General features: G+C 35.5%; 2 protein-coding genes and 1 long non-coding RNA gene across 5 annotated transcripts in view; 1 reads left to right on the top strand and 2 right to left on the bottom strand.

Moving 5' to 3' along the window:
- Positions 1-19,113, bottom strand: part of LOC117217740 (PDGF- and VEGF-receptor related) — a 21,802-nt gene extending 2,689 nt beyond the window's left edge. Inside the window, exons 1-22 of one of the 2 annotated variants that reach the window (XM_076528687.1) lie at positions 18,857-19,113; positions 11,507-11,640; positions 11,240-11,426; positions 10,885-11,012; positions 10,445-10,583; positions 9,533-9,675; positions 9,282-9,441; positions 8,680-8,803; positions 8,146-8,336; positions 7,881-8,047; positions 7,192-7,327; positions 6,512-6,655; positions 6,228-6,383; positions 6,017-6,156; positions 5,690-5,852; positions 5,519-5,619; positions 5,298-5,448; positions 3,787-4,011; positions 3,342-3,510; positions 1,719-1,986; positions 336-667; positions 76-181 (exon numbers count right to left, since the gene is read on the bottom strand). In XM_076528687.1, coding sequence (XP_076384802.1) covers positions 76-181; positions 336-667; positions 1,719-1,986; positions 3,342-3,510; positions 3,787-4,011; positions 5,298-5,448; positions 5,519-5,619; positions 5,690-5,852; positions 6,017-6,156; positions 6,228-6,383; positions 6,512-6,655; positions 7,192-7,327; positions 7,881-8,047; positions 8,146-8,336; positions 8,680-8,803; positions 9,282-9,441; positions 9,533-9,675; positions 10,445-10,583; positions 10,885-11,012; positions 11,240-11,426; positions 11,507-11,640; positions 18,857-18,974 — 3,582 coding nt within the window. In that variant the 5' untranslated portion in view covers positions 18,975-19,113. The remainder of the gene's footprint in view (positions 1-75; positions 182-335; positions 668-1,718; positions 1,987-3,341; positions 3,511-3,786; positions 4,012-5,297; positions 5,449-5,518; positions 5,620-5,689; positions 5,853-6,016; positions 6,157-6,227; positions 6,384-6,511; positions 6,656-7,191; positions 7,328-7,880; positions 8,048-8,145; positions 8,337-8,679; positions 8,804-9,281; positions 9,442-9,532; positions 9,676-10,444; positions 10,584-10,884; positions 11,013-11,239; positions 11,427-11,506; positions 11,641-18,856) is intronic. The other variant, XM_076528688.1, reaches the window with a different exon arrangement.
- On the top strand, positions 7,239-20,173 carry LOC117217743 (uncharacterized). 2 transcript variants are annotated; one of them, XR_013037211.1, is made up of 3 exons: positions 7,239-7,371; positions 7,912-8,002; positions 19,032-20,173. It is a non-coding gene; the product is annotated as an uncharacterized LOC117217743 (long non-coding RNA). The 2 variants fall into 2 exon arrangements; XR_004489628.2 differs by lacking the exon at positions 19,032-20,173 and adding an exon at positions 8,126-8,607.
- LOC117217744 (uncharacterized) lies at positions 20,076-25,437 on the bottom strand. Its single transcript, XM_076528690.1, has 3 exons — positions 21,415-25,437; positions 21,128-21,238; positions 20,076-20,356 (listed from the first exon to the last, which is right to left on the bottom strand). Exons 1-3 carry the CDS (start codon positions 21,818-21,820, stop codon positions 20,262-20,264), a joined length of 612 nt encoding a protein of 203 aa, XP_076384805.1. The 5' UTR covers positions 21,821-25,437; the 3' UTR covers positions 20,076-20,261.

Genomic DNA, 25,437 nt, shown 5'->3' with positions numbered 1-25,437 from the left:
AGTAGAGTTTGTACAAGTATGTTATCCATTCCGAGACGACATTATCGATCTAAATAAATCATTCAACGAACTTACCGCTCTCACACTGTCCTCCAACAAATTTCCTATACTGTCGACTAACTCCGTGAAACTCGGACGTAGAGTAGGCTTGGCCTTCCAACATTGGCGCATTATTTCATACCTAGAAATATAAATACTATAAAACACGAGTCATCAATTTCAAATTACATGGAATCTGTGATCGATGCACGTTGCAGTTGACCGTGTCATAGGAAAGATTTGAAAATTTATATTCTGCTTAATGTTCGCTGTCTAAAATTCTTGGATGAACTTACACTTCGGGAGTAGCATATTCAGGCTGCTCCATTCTGTAACCCTCAATTAGCTTCTGGTACTGTATTTCCGCCTCCATGCCAGGATATGGAGTCTCGGCCAGTGTGAAGAACTCCCACAGAACTATACCGAATGACCAAATGTCCGATTGCGTGGAGAAAATTCGATCTCTGATCGACTCGATGGCCAACCACTTAATTGGTAATGGACCATCACCTTTCTTTTTATAATTTTCTTCTTTATACATGGTCTTTGCCAGACCGAAGTCGCATATCTTCACAACATTGTTCTCGGCTAGCAGAATATTTCTAGCAGCCAGGTCACCGTGCAGTACCTGTAAATTTATTTCTGGACAATGATGCATGCATCGAGCAATTTATTCACCGACTTAAGTCCAATTCAACTGAATTTCCTATTTCAATACTGTGTGTAAATACATAACGTGTTTACTTGCGTAGATTAGATAAAATTATTATCTCTTTTACTGGATATTATTCTAATTATCCGAATTTATTCAATATTTTAGCCGTTTTAGTTTTGTATTCGACCTATGTGCAGAAAGTATTCATTCACCTTTTAAAATGCAATAACTTTTTTGAAACTCCACCAAACATTTAAGTTGAAGGGACTAGTTTACTGTGTAATGACTAAAACACATTTTGTTAATTTTGCTAATGCTTGTAATGAAACAAAAATATGCGAAGTACTTGTTCTTTAACTTTTATATTTGAAACTGGAATACAAATTTAAAAAATGTATTTTGTAGATCTAGGTAACTTATATGCATACTGAACATTTCATCAAAATTGGTTGACGTTGTCATGAACAACAAACAATTGAAGATCATAAAAATCGCTCTATTTTACGAATTTGAACCAAAAACAGTTTTCAGTAACTTTTCCATCTTTCAGTGGCTGTAGCTTGACTATGCGTCAATCGACTTCAATGAAATTTTCAGTTTACATATAATTTACTGAGATGTATGAAACGCATTTTTGAATTTTCGTTTCAGGATTAAATAAAGAAGCAAAAAGACGAGTGTCTTTTATCTTATGTTGTCATTTTAAGTAACAGCAGAATTTAAAGAAAGGTATGATAGTCATTGTACCATACTTAACAAAAATTCAAGTCATCAAGATCAGATTGAAAAAAGTTATTGCGTTTTAAAAGGTGATCGAATACTTTTTGCCAGGGGTTGTATGAAGTTATTCATATCTATACATATATCATTTTGTCTCAAATATTAAATCAATTTCAATGCTAGCCGCTTGATGTTTTTGCTATGTAAAAATTTGCTTATATAAGTTCCTTTGTGTCCCAACTAGCTTATATAACGTAAGTTCAACCACGAATAAATAAGATATCAAAAGATCGCAGGAACTCGCCTTTCTCTGGCTGAGATATTCCATTCCACGAGCTACTTGAAATGCCCAGGACAACAGATCTTGCGTACAAATTGGTTTTAAATTATAGTCCTTGTAGTCTCCCCGATAGTTACACCACCCAGGTTGAGTGGAACCGTTACTAAGTACGGTACCATCTGGCGACATACTGATACCCTGGGAATCTGTAGCTGCAGCGTGATACTGCACCGAATCAGTTCCCAAATTACGGCTGATACTGCGAGAAAATGACAATTCCGCATATTTTATCCTATCGTGCAGACAGAAGAAAACAGAAGAGTGTTAGCACCGCAACCCCTTGCATGCATCAGTAGTTGTATCGTGTTAATCACAGGAAGCAAATAGTTGCATTTCTATGCATGAAATGATACTGTTACGTCTCTATTTTCAGCATTATGTATTCGAGAAACGATTAGAACAGAATAGATGTACGTTCATATATCATCCTATTTAGAGTAGAGTTCCGATTATTCGACGCTGTTCAATTAAATGATCTAACTGTAGTTTGATTCTACTGCTGGCCAGTTTTCAATCAGTATTAATTATGAGTCAGTATACATGCCGGATAAACGGAATTATATTCTAGTTGAATCCGTGTTATCTGGAAAATTTAACAACTTAAAAATATTCTAGGGATACGGACATGTTCAGGAGGCTCTCCTGCATCCATATCACTCAAAAAGAATTAATTTATTCTTAGAAATAAGGAGAACTTCGCGATACGATTCGATGTAAAATTGGGTGATAGTGGCGCTTCCTGTGGAGTAGAAATGAAGCTCCGTTCGATCTCTGTACAGCGCCAGTTGGGGTAGTGACAAAACGCTTAAACTGTTAGATAAAACCAACCGTTGGTAATTTGACTAACAGTTTGAGCGTTTCGTCACTAGCCAAATTGGTGCTGTATGGATCTCAAAGCGAGCTTCGAGATTGCACTGCAAGGAACGCCACTTGTTGCAAATGGCGCGAATTTTATATTTTCAGCAGCCGATGATTTGTACCGAATTTTATATTGTATATTGTACGAAAAGAAATAGAATTCATGTTCGAAATTGACAATATTAAAGCAATTTGTTTTTATAGCGTAGATGCAGGAGAATTTCCTGAACACTTCTGTTCCGCCAAAATATTTCTTTGACCCCAAAAGACATGCGTATTTTCTTTTGTATCTGTAGTCAAATTTGGAGCAGTCAGTTTATAATTTCTAGGCAATTAAGAGGATTGTAAATAATTTCTTTTCTACACACGGTGATTTAAAATAGGCGTTGGTTCAAATTAGGATACGCTTCCTTGCACTAAATACGCGTTACTTACTCGCCGAAGCATGCGATTTTCAAGAAAACTAAAATTATACAAGATGGTAAGTTTTCCGAATAAAAAATAGAATTCCTGTTTTATCTCTGTTCAGTAGTTTCTACGTGAAAACGTTTACTTCAACAAGTCTTAATCGATTTTAATATGGCTTTGAATAGAGGATCATATTATTGTAAAACGTGCAATTTTTAATTACCACCACGCGAGATAGATTCATTGCTGGAAAGATTCCATAACGCGACACCGTTGTTAATAATTCACAGAAAGTATAAAGGAAAAAGTACAGAAACGAACCTGTTCGTGCTGCACACGCTAGCAGTTCTCGTGAGTAGATCGAGACCGATACTGGGATCAAATTTGCCAGTTGCTGGATCGATCTGATTGATGAAGTCGCCTCTATGCCTCAACAAGTAGTTATGCAAATTTCCAAATCGGCAGTATTCTACGATCACTAACAATTCACCTGGAGAATCAACAGAGATAATTAAATAAACCTGTAATTGCCTTAAATTGATAAGCCAATAATATTATAACTGATTTTGATCGTTGTAATCAAAGTGCCGTACCCGAAATGAGATAGTTATAGTCTATATATATAACTAAAAAGAAATGTATCCCAAATGATTATTAAGAAAATTTACATGAACATAAGCACTTCGAAAGTGGGTACTAATTTATATGAGAAATGGTACTTTAGGCACCAGCAGGCTCTAAATTAATTAATAGGTAGAAGACGTACGTTTCAAGATATTTTTTGTGCAAGCACCAAGAAGATTGACAACGTTTAGATGTTTGCCAAGATGTACCAAGATCTTCAGTTCGCTGGTAAGTGCACGAACATACGTGAGATTGGTAGCACGGCGTACCATTTTTACAGCTACAGTAGTAACTGGCTCGTTCTCGCAAATCCCTTGAGCTTCCGCTTTCAAGACTACACCAAACGCGCCGCTTCCCAATTGTCGTCCTGTAAATCGTTACCATGTACAGTTTCGGTAAATTTTCCCTAATCGACGCTCAGATTGTACACAATAATGGACAATTTGGGAAGAGGAGATACGATTATTCGAGCCTTGCGGTTTGTTTTTATAGATGCTGACAGTCGGTAACTATAAAAACAAGCCACAAGATTCGATTAATCGTATCTCCATTTCCCAAATTGTCTATTTTTGTGTACAAGCTGAGGGTCGATTAGGGAGAATGTCAATTAGGGACACTCATAAAATTGAGTGTACACCTTTTATAACGCAATAACATTTTTAAAACTGGACTAAGTGACTTGAATTTCTTTTAGGTGATAGAGAGGGACTAATCTACTAAACAACTAAAACGTCTTTTTTAAATTTTGCTATTACTTGGGATGACAAAAAAGATATAAAACTCTCGTTTTGTAACTTTTTTATCTGAGCGTATAATGAAATTTTTATCGAATTCGGTTGACGTTGTTATTTGTTACGACAAATTTCATGTCACTTAGTCCAGTTTTAAAAAAGTTATTGCGTTATAAAAGGTGTACGCTCAATTTTGTGAGTAAGTGTACATATAGCCAAAAATATTTAGCAAAACTTACGCCGTTCAACTAACATCTTTATTCGCCTTTCAATAGTCGACAAGAGATTCTCCTAAACTTCGAGAACAAATTCGAAAGCTGTTTTCTCAATACGATTAATTCTCATATAGAACGATTGTATAGACTCTTTTGAGTATAACGGTATATTTTAAAACTAGAGATTTGAGGAGAAATTTCACTATACTATGTGTTGAAAAAAAAAGGAAATTTTAGCCTCGAACAAAAATTAATCTATAGTTTACTTAGTACTAAGATACTAAGATATCGGTTTACATTTATACGGTGATGTAAACTGTATATAATAGATACCGCGATACATCATCACCGGTACCATTAGATACACATCGTGTCCTGACTGTTTGGGGATCCCAGCGTCACGTATACAATGTGAAACGCGACAAATAAACGTCTCTGATTGGTGGATAAGACGAACCCAAGAAGGGTATAAAAGAAGCGTTTTTTCTTACCGGACTCTCGGTAGAGTTTGGTCGCTCGATCGTTTTCGCCCATATACCTTCTCTCAATAAAGGAATAAAATAAAGTCTTTTTAAGAAAAGAATTAGAATCATATTCATTTTCATTCCATAATCCCAACACTATGGAATATATCCAGCTATACTATCCTGTGAAACGCTTATTCAACGAGAAATGAGAAGCAAAAATTTCTAATCGTGCAAGCTTACCTAATTTCAATTTTTCTCTTGGAAATTCCCACTTGTTATCATAGGGCAGGAGTTCCGCTTGATCATCCACCGTCAAGTCTGGATTTAGGCACTCCACAGCTCCCTCCTCAAAGTGCATCAGACCAGCTTCCATTAATTCCTTTCTCATCATCTGCAACACCATAGAAATTGGTAAGATTGTTGTGGAATTGGTATTGCGCAATACCATAAACTGAAATTACTCTTTCACGGCGAACTTTGATGGTGAAGTAGATCACCAGGACCACAACGACCACTGCTAACATGATGACTAAAATGATCAGACCTACCGGCACTCCCTTCCCTGTAAATCAAAAGAAGATTAAAGTCATATTGTTACTATTGCCCCTACACTTTTCAATTTAATGAATTACCTTTCACCACGACCCGTTGTTGCGCTTCTACTTTTGCAATGCGATTCTGTGCGCGACACATGTACTCGCCGCTGTCGATTTCTATCGGATATTGTATTTCAAATTCTTGGTACGCGTTGAAAAACTTGTACCGTTCGTTATTTTCTACCAATTGTGTACCGTCCTATTAAAAGTAAGTTGATGTATAATTAGCATAAAAATAAATTTTCCGATATATAGTAAAAAAGCGAAATATTAAATACAGACGTAGATAGTAAAATATTGAATAAAAAATAAATAATAAAATTCTGATCTGATTTAGAAATTAATTAACTGCTAATCTCCTACCTTAAACCAAGTGATGTTCGGATTAGGCATACCGTCCGCGAAGCATTTAAGACATACTTTCTTGTTACCTGGTGTGTTCAGATCAATGACTATGGTGTCTTTCTTGAAATTGGTATTACTAATAACGGGCGGTCGTGCGGCTAGAACGAAAATAAGATTATTCGACAATTCAATGTCGAACCTCTGTTTAATTATTTACATTTATAATTACCCGTCACTGCCAAATGATATTCATGAGACTGAACTAAATTCCCCGTGGACTTCCCCATACAAATGTATTCCTGGGAGTCCTCCATTTCTACGTTCTGTATTCTTAAAATAGATCTATACGTGAATTGCGTTTTTTCACGTTGGATAGAGATTCTGTCTAAAATATTAAACAAATTGTTTTTGGTTCGTTCAATATCTCATCGAACTTTACTAACTTCTAAAATCGATCGTAGAAAAGTAAATTTCGTAACACGCTGTTAGTACGAATATCGGAAATAGAATTACCAGATTCTACAATTGGACCAGTTTCGCTGCTCCAATAAATGCTGTCCGTATAATTGTAAATCGAAGCGGCGCAAATTAGTTCCAAATCGTCGCCCTCGACCACCAGGTCCATTGGAGGAACAATACCGAATTCTCCGGCTCCATCTAAAATATTTTCAAACATAATTTAGTATATGGAAGTAAAGTGATCGTAGTAAAATGTCAACGAGGTAAGAACTGCGTTAACTATCCGATATCATAGTTGACGAGCATTCAACGAGACAAATGATAATAAACAGTGTTTAAGCAAAAACTTATTACGTCCTAATGGAGTATTAATATACTTGTATATTAATAACAAGTATTAATATACTTGTATATCAATAACAAGTATTAATATACTTGTATATCAATAACAAGTATTAATATACTTGTATATCAATAACAAGTATTAATATACTTGTATATCAATAACAAGTATTAATATACTTGTATATCAATAACAAGTATTAATATACTTGTATATCAATAACAAGTATTAATATACTTGTATATCAATAACAAGTATTAATATACTTGTATATCAATAACAAGTATTAATATACTTGTATAACATTGTTGCATAAAATCTGCCGTCTAATCACGATGTAAAAGCATCCTGGTTTGCTAAGTGTGAAAAGTGAATCTGGCCCTGTTCTTACCGGAAACCAACACATTCTCGGAGACATTTCCGCAGCCAACAATGTTGCACGCGCTGCAGGTTAGTTCGCCGGACATTTCAATGGTCGTCGACACTGTAGAGACCAGGGAAGTTACGGTTCCGCTTTCCGTGGAGTGCTGCGTGAATATCGCTTGATTTAATTAATCGATCGCGATCGATGGTACGTGATTACACGGACATAAATTGACACTAAACCACCGAGCTGGTCGGAACGACCAAAACGTCACATTTTTCATTTCAAAGTTGTTGAAATTATGAAGACTCGTTCACAGACAATGACTGAATCAATATCTTAACCCTAGAAAGATAACCATATGACAACGTACGTAAAAGATAACCTTCAGAGGCGCATGCTTTTCTAAGGCGTCAATTTTATACTAACAATGGATATTTATTTAAGTTAATCTAGTCATTTTAAAGGTTTGGCATTATTGTAAAAATAAAATGCATTTATATTATATTTTTTTATATTTTAAGTAATTTTAAACTTAAATCACTAGACCTCTATGAAAAATTAACAAAAATCAACAGTCTTCGCAGGCGCCTCTGCGACGTAGGTTATCTTTCTCGGGTTAAATACATTCAGTTTTCTCACGATAACGAAGCAACACGTGCCAGTCACATTCCGTGCTCCGCAGGTTTGGTGTCAAAAGTTAAGACATTGCGTACCGTTAAGTACTCATGGACACCATTCTCGCAGGCAGGGAATTTGGGACAGTTGCGGTAACTCCAGGTAATATTCGGCTTCGGGAACGCTGCCACGTGACATTCTACGTTTGCCACCTGATTAGGTAAGTAGTACGAGTTCAGATTCCTTATGTACAATACTGGCTCAGCTAAAAGACCCATTTCGGTTAGACGATTATCGAATCGATACAGACGACTCCGATTAATATCCTTCATATTTCGTTTAGGAACAATGAAAATAGCATACCAATTACGTCCAACGTGAAGTTCAATGTTTCCATTTTATACTGATTGCTAGCCTGGATGGAATATATTCCCATGTCATGGAATTCCAAACGGTTTATTCGCAATATCGGCTTGCAACATGTGACATCGATCGAAAATTTAGATTCCTCGGACGTCGACGAACTCGTGATTTCGTCGCCGTTTGTATTCAACCTACGAAAAAGGAAACTTTGGATATCAGAATATTGGGAGAGTGTTGGTAGACTGCAGACCTTTGTGCAAAGTGTACATTTTCGATATCGATTGGGAAAAAAAAACGGGAACTGCACAGAGATAACGTAATCGAGAAGTTCTTAAAGTTTTCTGCTTCGTCTACTCGTTTTCATCGCACAAACGTATAAAATTCGCAGTCTATCTAGAAGAAACAACTATGGAAAGTTGATGTGTTTAAATGGGTGGTGCTATTAAATGTCTTTGTTATATATACCGTAATTGACTCTTATTACTCCCACAGAATGCTCTATAACATGATATTATTTAAACAGTTTCGACGTACCATTTTAATTTAGCCGGGGGATACGCGTCCACATACACAACCCACTTCACTTGATCACCCATATGATGTTGATAATGTCTATTAGGATCTTGAGTCGTCAGGTCGATGTATGGCTCGATCGACTCTAAACATTCGATAAGCAAAAATCATAGAAAAACCATGTGCGAGACATACGATATCCGTTCGATAAATATTTATCGATAATTCCAACTTGTAAATTGCAGAAGGAACAAAATGAGAAGGAACTATTCGATCTTAACTCGAAGTTACAGCAGATTTCGTGTTTGGGCCACAAGTTCAAATATAAATAATGGTGAGAACGGTTCTTGGAGTTGAGAAAGAAAACATTCGGATTCGACGCTTATTTCATTAACATCGGAAACAATGCTCGAAGTTCGCTTAATAATTCAGCTGTCAAACTACAAGACTCTGCAACATGTTATCCGACGATCTCTATTCTAAAAAAAATCGCACAAAATGTTTAGCATAGCAACATTACTTTTTTAACCAATCCGTATACCGCGAATCCTATATTTGATTTTTAAACATGTATTACAACAAGGATCATCGTGTCTCGGACGAAATGTTATCGTCGTACTCACCGAGCACCTTGATATACGTTTGCGATTTCTTCTCGGTATAAAAGCTCTTGATTATGCACTGGTAGATACCTTCGTCCTCGTAGGTCACGTTTTTTATGGTTAATTCGGTCGTGATTTTACCGTTACTTCCGTTGTAGTCACGGGTACTGATTCTGTTGCTCTGAAACAACAGAGATTGCAGTCGGGTTTCTACTCGATCCTACTCGAACAGGTGGTTCACGCGAATGAAACTTGTATTTCGAGATCGATACCTGTTGCGGTGTAGACCAATTGAATGTATAGTCGACGACATCCTTTGGAATATTGGTGGTGCAATTCACGTATAGAGTTTCGCCCTTTGTTACGTGCCGCAAAGTATCATTGATAATTGTTGGTTCAGTCAGATTGTATTTCTCTGAACGAAAAGATCGCGAGTTATTAAAAGTCTGTTTTACTTCGTAAAAATACAAATGTTTTCCAAGTCTATCGTGAAAGAAATGTACGTCTTTTTTCAATGATTTCTGTTAATAAATCAGTTCTTTCTATTTTAATTTCTTTCTTCGTTAATAAAATAACTATCATATATATATATATATTTTTTTTTTCTATTATATTCTATATATATTCTTATCTATATTCTTATCTATCTTCTATATATATCTATATATATTCTTATTTTCATATATATATATATCTATATATATATTTTTCTATTATATTCTATATATATTTTTATCTATATTCTTATCTATCTTCTATGTATATCTATATATATTCTTATCGTGAAAGAAATGTACGTCTTTTTTCAATGATTTCTGTTAATAAATCAGTTCTTTCTATTTTAATTTCTTTCTTCATTAATAAAATAACTATCATATATATATATATATATGATAGTTATTTTATTAATGAAGAAAGAAATTAAAATAATAATATAGAAATAAAAATAAGAATATATGTAGATATATATAGAAGATAGATAAGAATATAGATAAGAATATAATAGAAAAAAAATATATATATATTTTTTTTATATATATATATTTATATATATATATTTTTATATATATTTCTTATATATAGATAAGATATATATATATACATATATAACATGAAAATAAGAAAACGATTGTTTTCCACGTAACGATAAATTGAGATAAACAACATTGAACAGGTCTACTTACTCGTTACATATATATGGTACAAGACCTCTTCATTAGGAGCGATGCTGCACGCGTACAAACCTTGGTCGTGTGGTTTGACGTCGTATAATGTAAATCCAAATTTTGGATCGAAAGACGGTGCGTCGTTTATGTCGAGATCCTGCACAATGTATTTTTTTGAATGACTTTTTGTACGTTAATCGTACGTATTATATCACTAGCGAAGCGTGGACAGTTATACAGAACAAAGAACCATTTATCTTTGTCCTTGTGACCAGAACAAATCGATGTCAACCTCTTTCTTCACACGCATAACAAAATATCGTTCTTGCAAACTTTTCTAACATTTCGGGTATACAAAGTTTACAACAAATCAAGCGTTTTAATACTGTTTTAGCAGTTTCAATGTTATGCTGCTTCACGAAATCGATACTATATTTATTAACCGATCGGACACTTACTTCGTCTTGTTTTGTGAGATGGACCTCTGCTGTTGGCGACGTTGGTCTGCAAGGTATAACAATGTTCTCGCCTACAACGGCTATTAAACTCTTGTAATATGTCTGTTCAACAAACCGAACGGTTTCAGCTGAAACATAATAGGCTGTTTAACTACTAAATTGCAGCGTTTTGATTTACAGCAATCTCTGCAGATTTAATCTACTGAACTCCAGTTATCATAGCTAATACTTTAAGGAATCTCCGCATTGTCTTTGTATTGTCTCTAAGTATTGTCTCTAAGTATTGTCTCAATACACTTCAAGGAGTTTCTACATTGAACGTTTGCAGTACAATATAAATAAAAAATACACTTACATTCGACAAAAACGTACACCCAGTTGACTTCTGGGTCGGAATAATTGCGTGCGGAGGTTTCGATGAAGTGATCTGAACAACCATACCAACCAGTGTCCCCATAGACTGCATTCGGTCGAACAAACTCGTACGTGTAGGTGCCATTCTTATCTCGGTTTTTGTTTATTTCGATGGCTGATGTATGAGGCTATTATTAAAGCACATGTTACCATCGCTTTCTTTTTATTTCGAATTGATAATATTATCACATCATGTTGCATTACTTACAAACTCTGTCGAGTTAATGGGATACATGAAGACAATTTCCGATTCGCCGGAACATTGCAGCCACAAACGGTCGCCTTCTTTTTTAATAATTTGATCGGTCGTCGATGATAGATTCGGTTTCAGAGCAGTTGAGTCTGGGGATAAGAGAACAAAAAATTTATTCCAAAACTTACTCGAAAACTATATTACATTCGTCAACAACAAAACGTAATCGTCATTCGCAGATCGCATTTATTAACCAAAATAAAGAAATCAGATACGATTCAAACAATATAATGGTTTACAAATACTTTTATTTCGTTGGTTCATTACGTTTGAACATTTAATAAAGTAAACAGTAGGTTCTAAAATGATCGTTGCAATGCTATCGTATCGTGATCAATGAGATTTTTCGATCCATGTAGTAAAAAAATTAATATTTATAACCAATAAAAATAAGAGACGAATGGGAGTTAGATGGATCATCGTAACATCTTAACGACGCAACGATACGCACGATGACGCAATTTATCGGCCTCATAAATCCTTGGAAGTGATTCGTGTTCTTATTTCACGAATGGAGATACGGGGAAAGTCCAGAGGGGTGCCTCAAGGTTTCACCATTTCACCAAATCAGTTGCAGATATTTCAGGGGCCATTCATCATTTTCATTTGATTTCGACATGAAACTGCAAGAGTGTTCGTTTCACCACGTTTTCGAATGAACTCCAACTCCGACTCACGCTTTAAAGTAAATAATTAACCAGTTTCATTCGACTTGCATTATTTTGTCGTTCTCTCGCGAAAGTGGGCTTGCAAGTGACAAATATTGAAATATCATTTCTGCGTAATTACGAGCGAATCCTTAGCGGATGTCCTGCGGACGGTTTGGTCTCGTCGAATTATTCCTGCCCATGATTCGTCGTAAAAATGTGTGTACACACGTTACCAGTTTGCCTTCTGCAAGCATATACGAGAGTTCGTAGGAAGGAAGTCCTTTCTTTCCTCTACTGATAGCGCACACGCTTTATCAGCTAGCCGGCCCGTTCCACGAGGCAAATAAGTACGTATAGAAATGACTTAACAACAGAGAACTTTTTCCCTGGACCCCGTTATTCATTTAGTGAAAAATAAGATTCGAATAAGCACGGTTTGATTAGAAATCGAGACATTCTGTCTATGGCTTCCTTGTAACAAAAACGCCTGAAGTAAATATTTCTCGACTCGAAACTGTTTGCATTTGAGGATTGATAAGTTACGAATTTTTCAGTCGGACGTGTTTCTAAGTAGCATTACTCAACTGTTTTATTCGATATTTGAGATCGTGACGCCAAACGTACTCTGAAAGCCTATCTATCTATCTATTTATGAACTCACTGATTTATCGAAGATTTGTAATAGGTTTTAACGGTTACGAAGCGCCTTCCAGAGTTGACTCATCCCTCTAGAATTAGGAAGCGAAAAGATCCAAAATTGTGCAGTTGAGAAAAAAAAATACTAGAATTTTTTATTTTACTCATTTTACTAGTCGTATCGCGATGCAATCTGGAAAGAATTTCTTCCGATTCATTCTTTGCGGGCATTTCCAAATAATTCGCACGAATGTTTGGATAGTTCTGGAATTTATAAGACTGAACGTAACCAAATCGCGGGTTATAAGAACCGCCATTTGCAATTTTAAAGCCGATTATCTCGAAACTGCATTTTCAAGAACGATGCAATTATATATATATTATATTTTATATATCATAATTATATATAAACAAAATGATTAATATCAATAATTGTATCTACTTTATCTGAAATTCTGAAACATCATTCTTTATAAAATGAAACTGGAACGTCAATATCAAACCAATATCAACGACCATAATTTTTCACCGAATTTACTCAACGAATTCCACTCTATTACTTTCGATATGAATCTTACTAGCCCCAAAGCACAACTTCGACGACTCTCAACATCCCAATAACTAACTTTTCCTCAAATACCGCGTAATCCACGATTACCATACAAGGTATTAGTATACTGATCGAGCCGTATCAAAACAGTCCAACCGACAAAAAACCGACGATCTTGGCTGTACGCTTTTAAAGCTAAAAAATTCTTGCGTCAGCCAGATTATCGTACAGTTCACGAGAAGTGTGACCGCGAAGTATCGTAAGTTCTTCTTAAAGTTTCCAACGTTCGATTGACTTTCGTTGTGCTCTCTACGACCGTCTCGAAATTTCTTAACCCCTTAACGCGCAGAAACGTATTAACACGGGCGTGCAAAACCAGCCAAAATGTGCAGACCCGTATATATACGGTCAGCGTCGCAACTTATGTTATGTTACCTATATTAATTGAAAAACAGTACGATGGGTACAAAATTCGATCTGCAATGCGATTCAATATTCACTATAATTATTTATCCATTATTACTATAATTATTTATTACTATAATTATTACTATAATTATTTATTACTATAATTATTACTATAATTATTTATTACTATAATTATTACTATAATTATTTATTACTATAATTATTACTATAATTATTTATTACTATAATTATTACTATAATTATTTATTACTATAATTATTACTATAATTATTTATTACTATAATTATTACTATAATTATTTATTACTATAATTATTACTATAATTATTTATTACTATAATTATTACTATAATTATTTATCCATTATTATCCAAAATTGATTTTTTTTGGTCGGTTTTTTTTTTAAATTGTGCATTAAGGGGTTAATCCGTTAACCGATGAGTGACGACGATAACTGGTTATTCGCACGCGTTATCAATGTTCAGTGATTTCTTGTTTTTTTCTCAACTCTTCGCACGACGATTTCCTTTATAACTGCGTTGATCAGTACGTCTTCGTACTTAGTCATTTTCCAGATAGAACGAAACGATTTTTGTTTCTTGCATGTTTCGCTTACTTTCATTCATAGATTTCTATAGCAAAAGAATCGTTTGTTTTAGAAGAAACGAATAACATTTCCCTTTAGTAGATTATGAAATCGTCATCGCGAGTCTGATTCGTTATAGCGCAAGGGGTTAAATGCAGCCAATAATGCTTTCATTTTATTCGATCACAGTACAGTGACCCACAAAAGTGTTCGTACACCTTTTAGAACTGAACTAAACGACTTAAATTTTTTAAAGAAGATAGAGGGACTTGTCTACTAGACGACGACGGAAATGTTATTTTTAATTTTGCTATTACTTGGAATGACAAAATAATAACAATTTTTCGTTTTTTAAGCTTTTTGTCTGAGTCTATGACGAAAGTTCAAAAAATATTTTTCGTAGGTAACTTATAACAACAACTTATAAGAAATTAAAGATCGTAAACATTGCTGTTTTATCACTGGAAGAAATCTGCAGTTTTTAAAATCCTTCATAGCTTGTAATTCGACTCTGTGTTAACTGATTTCGATCAAATATTCAACACAGTTACCGATATCTACAGAAGGCATTTTTTAAATTTTCGTTATAGCCTCATATAAAAAGTTAAAAAACAAGGGTTTTTAGTTTTTTCTTTTCATTTCAATGAATAGCAAAATTAAAAAAAAAAAAGAGCTTTTTAATCATTGTCTAATAGACCAGTCCCTCTATCGTCTAAAAGAAATGCAAATCATTTAGTTCAGTTTTGAAAAATTTATTGCGTTTTAAATGGTGCACGAACACTTTTGTGGGCCATTGTAACTGCGGTGGCACGACTGACTGCAACGCTTTCGTAGTTAGTTTACACATCATTCAAGTTGTTCCGTTACATTCCAAGAGAGTTGCTCGATTTTAGAGTTCGGACGGGTCCACGAGCCGTCGTGCGCTTCTTCGCATGTAAATTAATAAACGAAATTTTTAAATTCACACGAGTGTGCAACACGTGTCGTTTGAAATACAATATTTACATTAAACCGTGAGATCACCGTAGGAGGAAGCTGCGATAAGATGCGACCGACCGGCGAATGCTCGGGAAAGAACGAGTGGTCCCATCGAGATAAACTATCGCGCAGATAGCCCTATTCGACACGCAGATTATTATCCCTTGACTAAATTAGTTTATAGGAACGGGGACGAATCCGATCGAATTGTGTTGTAGAATGAAAGGATACTCAAAAGCACTTTATTTAGAGTTACAAATTCTACTCCAGAACATTCGCGTATCCAGAAAAATAAGTGATGGTGATATATTGCAAAACTACAGAGATACAGAAATCTGGCGTTGGTGAAAATCCCGAGGTGGCAACCTCACGGTTCGGTGTCTACTTTTGAACTGTCGTCTGGGCCCACCTGGGCCTCTGTAGGCAACGGCTCACCCTCGCAAGGGGCCATAAAACTGTTAGGTGGGTCATCGTTGAAATTCCAACAAATTGAAATTCCTTGAATAAAACGTTCGTCGCGGCTTCGAACGAAACGAGTTTGACCGAATGTTTTACAAAACGATCTCGTCAGAAGAAAAATCGTTCCATGCGAAGCGATTTCGGTCGAATAGACATTTTCGTGAAAGGAAAGTTCGAATGCGATTACGCTTGATAGATCGATGACAATGGATCGGTCGATTCCTGTTAAGATAATACGCACGATGCGCTTAAATTGAGGATTATGATTGGAATACCGCTGGGAAACGACCGATTACTGTCGTGTAGGCGATAAAGGACGGTAGTAATTTATGGGTTATCAATATCTAACCTAATTATAGCAGACACTGTTGAGAATCGGCAATTGACACGCGCATTCGTGTTGCAACGTGCGAATTTCTTCTGCACGAAGTAAGTACGGTACTCTTGTTATCACCAGACCGTCATGTTTTATGTGAAGTAAGAATTTTCTGCACCGATTGCGAGAAGCGAGAGCCAAATAGAAATTTATTTAATTGAATTCAACAATTTTAGCAAGTTTAATATAATTTCATCGATTCAATTCTGTATGCTGTTATTCTTCTATTCATTTGCCACTGCTGAACCGACGAAACGTATGAAAGTTCACGTTCTTATACAAAACTTCGTAAAGCAATTGCTTTAAAATCGCAATCAAAAATTTCAATCGATCGATTGAAATTTGATTTGATCGATTACCAGCTTCGATGAATGCCAAGTAAAATGCACGAGTCATTTTATCGGGATCGGTATCTTAAAAGGTTTCAATGATTCTTCCATAGTCTGGTGCAATTAATTCACAAAAACCTTTTAATGTAATATATTTACGATGGAAATAAAATATTCAAGTTTTCGCATCGTGAAATGCAGAATGGATGAGCAAAAAAAAGAAAAAGCGAAGCATCGCACACATTGCAAGAACGTAATTGACAAATGTTTCGATCGTATAGCATTCTTTTCTGGGACTAATATACTTATTACAGAAATGAAGATTAAACAGTTCAAAGACAATGCGATATAATATCTCGAGGATGATGAGACTGCGGATTTTTATGCAAAACGAAAATCGTCTGTATCGCTTGCAAAAAGTAAAAACCAAGAGTCAGCAAGTTCGTTCTTCTCTGAATCGTTTTAATAAATTAAAAATAATACATCGACGCGTTACTAGACGACGACGGAAATGTTATTTTTAATTTTGCTATTACTTGGAATGACAAAATAATAACAATTTTTCGTTTTTTAAGTTTTTTGTCTGAGTCTATGACGAAAGTTCAAAAAATATTTTTCGTAGATCTCGGTAACTTATAACAACAACTTACAAGAAATTAAAGATCGTAAACATTGCAGTTTTATCACTGGAAGAAATCTGCAATTTTTAAAATCCTTCATAGCTTGTAATTCGACTCTGTGTTAACTGATTTCGATCAAATATTCAACACAGTTACCGATATCTACAGAAGGCATTTTTTAAATTTTCGTTATAGCCTCATATAAAAAGTTAAAAAACAAGGGTTTTTAGTTTTTTCTTTTCATTTCAATGAATAGCAAAATTTAAAAAAAAGAGCTTTTTAATCATTGTCTAATAGACCAGTCCCTCTATCGTCTAAAAGAAATACAAATCATTTAGTTCAGTTTTGAAAAATTTATTGCGTTTTAACACGTTCCGTGCCACGTGTACCATCCGTGGTACACGCTTGCATGTTTACTTAGTGAACCGAACAAATTGTTTACAAGAAATTTAGAACCGAAGAATCAATTTCCACCGCAAGAATGGGCGTTGATAAGTTTTTCTTACGTTGTTATGTGTACGAGAATTAATAATTGCACGTAATACATCAAGTTTTAGTCAAATATCAAAGTGTGAAGATTCGAGTAAAAAGAGCTCGGCACGGAACGTGTTAATCATGGAACTGTCTTAAATTGCAAATACCCAATCTTTCCATAAATGCATCAAATCCGCGGGTCTAGATATAATATTTAAGACAACTGGCAAGAACAAATAAAGGCGGGAATGTAAATAAAAGCTGACTGTGCGCGCACCGTCGAGCAGAAAGTGCATGCATTATATAGTTGACTCGTGTCCCAACTGCGAGAAAATATGGCAAAATCGCCATGCGTGTGCGGCACGCAGGTAACCGCATTCCGGTATGAATCACGTAAAGTTTGATCAAACCTGTTTAACTGTTCTTTCATCCTCGCTAAAATTAGTGAACACAAGCCTAAACAAACATCTGACGTAATTCAGATAGGGCATCAAAGTCGCAACTCGTTATTACATGAAAGCGAATTCCGAATAACTTAGCCTTGTACCATCAATCGTTAACGCGACGTGATTGCATTGTGGACACGAAGGAGAAAAATCGGACGTGATAAGCCGCCGTAACGTACGCCGAAGAACTGTATAGTTCGGTACGAGGCTTGAAACGAATCAATTTCTGTCGTCATTATCAACGGGTGACAGCGGTCAAACATAAATCAGAATTTAGAACTGTCGTTCCAGCGTTCCGATTCAACTATATGCAAAATCTCGATTGCTCCTCGTGTGCAATTAAAATCGAGTTACGTCATCTTTGGTGATACTTCCAGCGTTAAAAATAGAAGAAGCGTGCGCGTAATTACCAGTGCGCGTAATTCATCGTCGTGACATTAGCGCAACCGAGTGATCAACCAGAGCTCCAAAACAACCGGCTGCTTTTCGGGGAATCGAGAAGCCTCGAATGAGTGAAACGAAGTCGCAGAAATCGGAGCGATTTAACGTTTGCGAAAACGATCTATAGATCCGGGAACCAGCTCCGTTATAACAGAATCTCGATAGAGATCGTTTTTCTGCAGCTTACAAACACAGTCGATTGTATCGATTCCGAATGAAAAACCAGTTTTCTCGTGGCCATTCGAGTCGTGTGACTCACGATAGCGGTGACGTTGCTCATGGAACGCTTTATGGGCCACAGGTAGACTCGTGACAGGTAAAGCCGCGATTACCTCTGTACAGGTGCGAGAGAAGAGCGACGGCAAGGAGGAATCGTTGCTGGCGGCACACCATTTTTGCTTCACTATCTTCTCGTTGTTTCTTGCTTCTGTTCTGTATATATATACACATATATATCAGTAATCACCGACTGAATCACCGAGCTTGAACACTTTACATGTTTCACAGAGCGGCACGAAACGACATTGCACGGATACATTCGGCTTCCAGAAGCGCGTCACTCTTCGGCTTCGGCGACGATCAGGGCCGTTCTGCTGTGCTCTCTCGCAGTAACGAGCTACAGGCCGCCTCTCCACGAGCTGGCCCCACCCCGGCGGTTCTTTAACTACAACTTATCGACGACAGCGTCATCTTAATCATCGTTCACCTTGATATCGCACTCCGTACAATGCTAACCGAAACGACACTCGCCAATGCGATCTGCTCTGTGCCCAACGCTGCACAGTGTTCCATTCAATTCGAGGTCTCAAATCCGAATTTCTCTGTCGTAAAACAATTAGCAGTCAAACGTAGTTTTCTAACGCTGCCGAAACTTTTTACCGCGTGCGTACAAATGTTCTTGTTGAAATTGAAACATAATGTTTATTAACACGTTCCGTGCCGAGCTTTTTTTACTCGAATCTTCACACTTTGATATTTTACTAAAACTTGATGTATTACGTGCAATTATTAATTCTCGTACACATAACAACGTAAGAAAAACTTATCAACGCCCATTCCTGCGGTGGAAATTGATTCTTCGGTTCTAAATTTCTTGTAAACAATTTGTTCGGTTCACTAAGTAAACATGCGAGCGTGTACCATCGATGGTACACGTGGCACGGAACGTGTTAAAACAAAAATCAATGGACTTTTTCAAGCTTGTGACATCGACGAAATATTTCTCTTTTCTCTTTTTTCTTTTCGGAAACGAGTAAGTAATTGAATACGATATTAACGAAATGTCATAACTTTTTTTGTATCGAATGTTCGTTAACGTCGAAATAATGTTTAAGAATACCTTTGTAACATTACTTTCTGACGTATGAAACTTTATGTCGACGTCACATTCGATTGCCAGAATTTGCGCACAATGGGAAGAATTAGACGAAATCATTGTCGACGTGTTGATTTATTGTAATTCATTGTCTTTTATGTTTTACATGATCAAAATTAATGAATAACGTAATGAAAATTTCAGGAGTGAAATAAAAGAAAACTGTCGAAAAAATATTTCAAATTATACAATTAATGTAATTAAATATTTCGGTATTATAAATTGTTATAAATTGTGTTAATGATAATTTGCATTAAAGTTTCTGTTAAACAAATATTATTCAATTCTTATGCTTAGCTTCTCGAACATGTAAAATTAGCTGACTTACTCCATTATTTTGCTTAAACTAGCTTCCACTTGCTTTAGATTTTATCGCTGACATATGCACGTGTATGTGGCCATGTAAATAGCGTGCATAAAGTGTGAAACGTAACACACTTAAGACTGTAATCTGAAACTATCGAAGACGCTTTTTTAACAAAACAAACAGCAAATTCGACACTGATGAAGCGGATCGTCCATTATTCGTTGGCTTTCGCTACCGTGCGTGCCATAATATATTCAGCTATGAACAGATCCGAATCGTAATTTTAAGTCATAGTTGCTACTTGAGAATAAATTAGGATTGTTAGTAATGAAAGTAGGTCTATTCCAATCAGTTCGGCAGAGCTATGTTTAGCACGATGTTTGTCACGCTGACATACAAGCAACAGTTTTACCTTTATGAAAAATAATAAATTGAAATAAAAATACACTCCTATAATGTTCACTAATTTTTGTTTTCGTGGAAGCAAATTGTATAATGTACGGATAAGTATAATATTTGATTAAATAGAAATAAAATAAAATAAAATTAATATTTCTATTCAAATCTTCGAGAATGTATATTCATATTCACATATCGCAATATTAATAACACTGTGCAATATAGATTTCAGTTTGCTGTATTCGCCAAAGAATTTTTGTAGAATTTAGAATATTTTTATAATTATTACTAGCCTGCAGATCTGTATACAAATTACTAATTTTCTTCATTAGTTTCAAAAATCAAAAGTTACATAAAAGATTCACCTATTCGTCAATCATTTGAACAATTTGACAATAGTTAGAGCAATTTTTTTTCATCAGTTTAACATCACTATTTCATAATCTGCATTCAAAATTTGCCTATTTCATCGTGTTACAGTGGTTCAACTCTTTAAGACTTTATTTTCCAAGAAATCCTCACCATAAGGTCCAAGAAGATAATATGAACGGTAGAGACGATCTTTCGTCCAGTCAACTGCCACACATGCAAATCGTGAACGTTCACTATGCTTGGAAGGGCTCGATTCTTTCACTGTAAGGATCGATCGTGTTACCAAAAGCCAGGATTATGTTTGAGAAGAAAATGAAGCTACCCACATTACGGGTAGCTGAGAACAAAAGGGGAGATGGGAATAGAAAATGGGAGAAAATGGGAGCTGCGAACAGTGGGTCGATATATTTGGCTATTTCGGAGTCGGTGTAGTATACCAGAACGGACATCAGCATCACAAAAAACGCAGCCAAGCACATCTCGGAAACCTTGACTCTTTGGTATACCCAAAGGACTTTGCCTGGTCTCGGAAGATAGCTGTTTGCCTTCATTCGCCGGCTCGGAACTGACATTTCTGAAAGCAGATAATGGAAGTCCTGAGATACGATATAGTAATCGACAGGATGGAGATGGAAAGGTGCTATGAGATAATGAACAGAAACGAAAAAGCAAACCGAGCATTGTCTCGTTCGGAAAATTGAATTTGTTCCTTCGGTACTTTTGGAACAGTAGCATTACATCACAAATCACTATTTCGAACTTTTCAACTGATTCTGATCCATATTTATTGCCATGTGTTTCTGCGACAGAAATGTTTTTTAGGCTCATAGTAATAGTAAACATTGTCCATTATCGCAAAGAAGCGAATGTCACTACGGTTATTATCATTGCACATCCTTCGGAAACGTTTCCTTGCGTAATTGTTATAGTAATGGAGCTAATGTGGTTAACTTGTGGTTTCAACTTATTTTCACCCGTATTTATTGCCATGTATTTCTACGACAGAAACGTTTTCCAGGATCGTAGAAATAGTAAACAATTTCCTTTATCACACAGAACTGAATCTTACTACTGTTATTATCACTACACTTCCTTCGGAAACGTTTCCTTGCGTAATTGTTATAGTAATGGAGCTAATGTGGTTAGCTTGTGGTTTCAACTTATTTTCACCCGTATTTATTGCCATGTATTTCTACGACAGAAACGTTTTCCAGGATCGTAGAAATAGTAAACAATTTCCTTTATCACACAGAACTAAATCTTACTACTGTTATTATCACTACACTTCCTTCGGAAACGTTTCCTTGCGTAATTGTGATAGTAATGGAGCTAATGTGGTTAATTAAGAAGATAAAATTGTTACAGTGATAGTAAAATAGTAAGTTAGTGTCGAAAAAACACTCGGGTAGAACACTCGCTGCAGAAATGCAGCAAAGGAGGAGAAAATTTTTTTGCAAAACAAGACGCTACCACGTCGGTAATTATTACCCACGATTTTGAAGATATGTTCTTGTTTTATTGATGGTATTTCTCTTTTTCATTAAAACCAACGAACCGTGATTGTAAAATTGTTAAATCTAAAGTATAGATGAGTATCTTTAGGTAAGACATCATAGATTTATTAATCAAAATCGACCAACTAATTTTTACTGTCCAAAAATGACTTGGTTTACTGCATCATGTGATACGGTTTGTTTCGAAAAAACTGATATTATAGAATAGAAATAAAAAGTAACAAATAAAATTATAATTAACACTGTTGGGATTATGGAATGAAAATGAATATGATTCTAATTCTTTTCTTAAAAAGACTTTATTTTATTCCTTTATTGAGAGAAGGTATATGGGCGAAAACGATCGAGCGACCAAACTCTACTGAGAGTCCGGTAAGAAAAAAACGCTTCTTTTATACCCTTCTTGGGTTCGTCTTATCCACCAATCAGAGACGTTTATTTGTCGCGTTTCACATTGTATACGTGACGCTGGGATCCCCAAACAGTCAGGGCACGATGTGTATCTAATGGTACCGGTGATGATGTATCGCGGTATCTATTATATACAGTTTACATCACCGTCGTTGCCCGCTGACGGAACCGACGAAAATGTAAACCGATATCTTAGTATCTTAGTACTAAGTAAACTATAGATTAATTTTTGTTCGAGGCTAAAATTTCAACAAATTTGATGCTAAATCGTTCGTTTCGGGTGTATTTTAATTTAAATCATGTATTTCGCATGGATTTGAAACTAAATAGCTTGTTTCGTCTGAAAGTGCAGCTAAATCGTTTATTTGCACGAGTTTGAAGCTAAATTGTTTGATCCGCACGAATTTCAAGCTGAATCGTGTATTTTTCTTGAATTTGAAGTTACATCATGTATTTTGCATGGATTTGAAGCTAAATCGTGTATTTTGCATGGATCTGATGCTAAATCATGTGTTTTGCATGGATTTGAAGCTAACTCATTTGATTCGAACGAACGAACGAACGAACGAACGAACGAACTAAAACAATCAAACCAATCAATAAACGAACCGACCAACCATCCAATCAAACAAACGACCAAATAGGCAAACAAACAAACCAACCATCAAACAAACAAACGAACAAATCTGCGAAAATTATGATTTAGCTCCAAATTCATGCGTTACAGATGATTTAGATTCAAATTCTTGGGAAACATATGTTTTAGCTTCAAATTCATGCGAAAAACATGATTTAGCTTCAAATTCATGCGATGTAGAAGGTTTAGCTACAAACCCATGCGAAACAAATGATTTAGCTTCAAATAATTGCGATATAAAGGAATTAGATTCAAATCCATGCGAAACAAATAATTAAGTCTTAAATACTTGAAAAACAAATGATTTAGCTTCACCTGCATTCGAAACAAACGAGTTAGCATCAAATCCATGCGAAACACATGATTAAGCTTCATATTCATGCGAATCACATGATTTAGGTTTAAATTAATGAAAAAACATGGTTTAGCTAAAAATTCATGCGAAAAACATGATTTAGCTCGAAATTCATGCGAAGTAGAAAGTTTAGCTTCAAATCCATGCGAAACACATGATCAACTGCATGCGAAACAAACGAGTTAGATTCAAATCCAAGTGAAACACATGATTTAGCTTCAAATCAATGCGAAGAAGAAGGCTTATGAAAACGAAACACTGTTGGCCATCGTGCCAGTCTTCTGCAGTTCAGCTCGACAACGCGGTACATACGTGTCGTTAATAGTGAAAACTTCGAACGCGTCGCATAAAAAAATCGGCTCTTTTCAGAGCTATACATATTAACCCAGGAAAGTTCGTCCATAAATATTATTGATAAGTGATCAGTGTTTAGTGATAATGCAGTGAAAGTAAACGTTGAATGCCTGCTCGGAGACATCCTTCTGTTCGTCGCCGTCGGATACATGAAGTGGATTTTACAACTAAATGGGTGAGTTTCTTATTGATAATATTCTTCATATTTCTCTAACAAACATATCCCTTACGTCCTTTAACACGATTATTATTTATTAAATTAGCTTTGCGAATCATTCGTTGAACTGTGTTCGGACACGGAATTATTTAAATAAAATATCATTAACGTAAAATATCATTTACGTACTTTGATAATCTTCACTGTAACCTTGCTTAAAAATTTCATAAGGTACACACGAGCTGTCATGCACACTAGAAAATTAAAACGGCCGTCACGGTTAAATTACTTATTATTTCGGGTCCGAAAAATTAGTAAATATTCTTCAGACGTTCTAAAGTAAAGGTGAACAGCGTTTTTCTTAAAAATATCACTGTTATGTAGTAAAAGAAAATCCGGAAAGTTCTCGCCTTGTGACTTGTTCAATACTTCGAACGCGGATCGAGTCCGTCCTGACCTTCTGTCAAAGCCTCGTGCTGCGGACTCTCTCGAGGACCCTCTCCCTCGCACCGCCACCTCTCATTGGCCAGTGTTTTTCATTAATAACTCGTAAACAAAGCCGCAGATTGCATTTTCGCAAAGGAAAAAGTTACTTCAAATGACCTCAGCTACTCCTCATTTTCGGCTGTTAAAGTAATCGTGGAACACCCTGTATACTGCATACAGTATATAGGGTGTTCCACAGTAGTTTGGTACGAGTATATAATAAATTCCTATTTCCTTAAATCCTTAATTATTTAATTATTTGAATACTTTATCTGCTAAACGAACGATCTATCTGAAACAATATAATCTGATAATATCTTTCAGGATTGTTATTTAAGAGGACACTGTCTAGCTTACTGTAAACAGCACATTTGGATATTACTAAGCATTCATTTGTTTTCCGATTTCACTTTCAAATTGGGTTACAATATTGCTAAATTAAAATCAATCATAGCACGAAAACAAATGTTCCAAAAATTCTCTGCAAATTTAACAAGATGTATTGCAAAATTAAACTGTGACAGTTTTTAAATATTTTACGTTACT

The sequence above is a fragment of the Megalopta genalis genome, chromosome 2, assembly GCF_051020955.1.
Source record: "Megalopta genalis isolate 19385.01 chromosome 2, iyMegGena1_principal, whole genome shotgun sequence".
Classification (NCBI taxonomy): Eukaryota; Metazoa; Arthropoda; class Insecta; order Hymenoptera; family Halictidae; genus Megalopta; species Megalopta genalis.
Note: the sequence above shows the minus strand (reverse complement) of the source record. Positions and strands in the feature narration are given on the sequence as shown.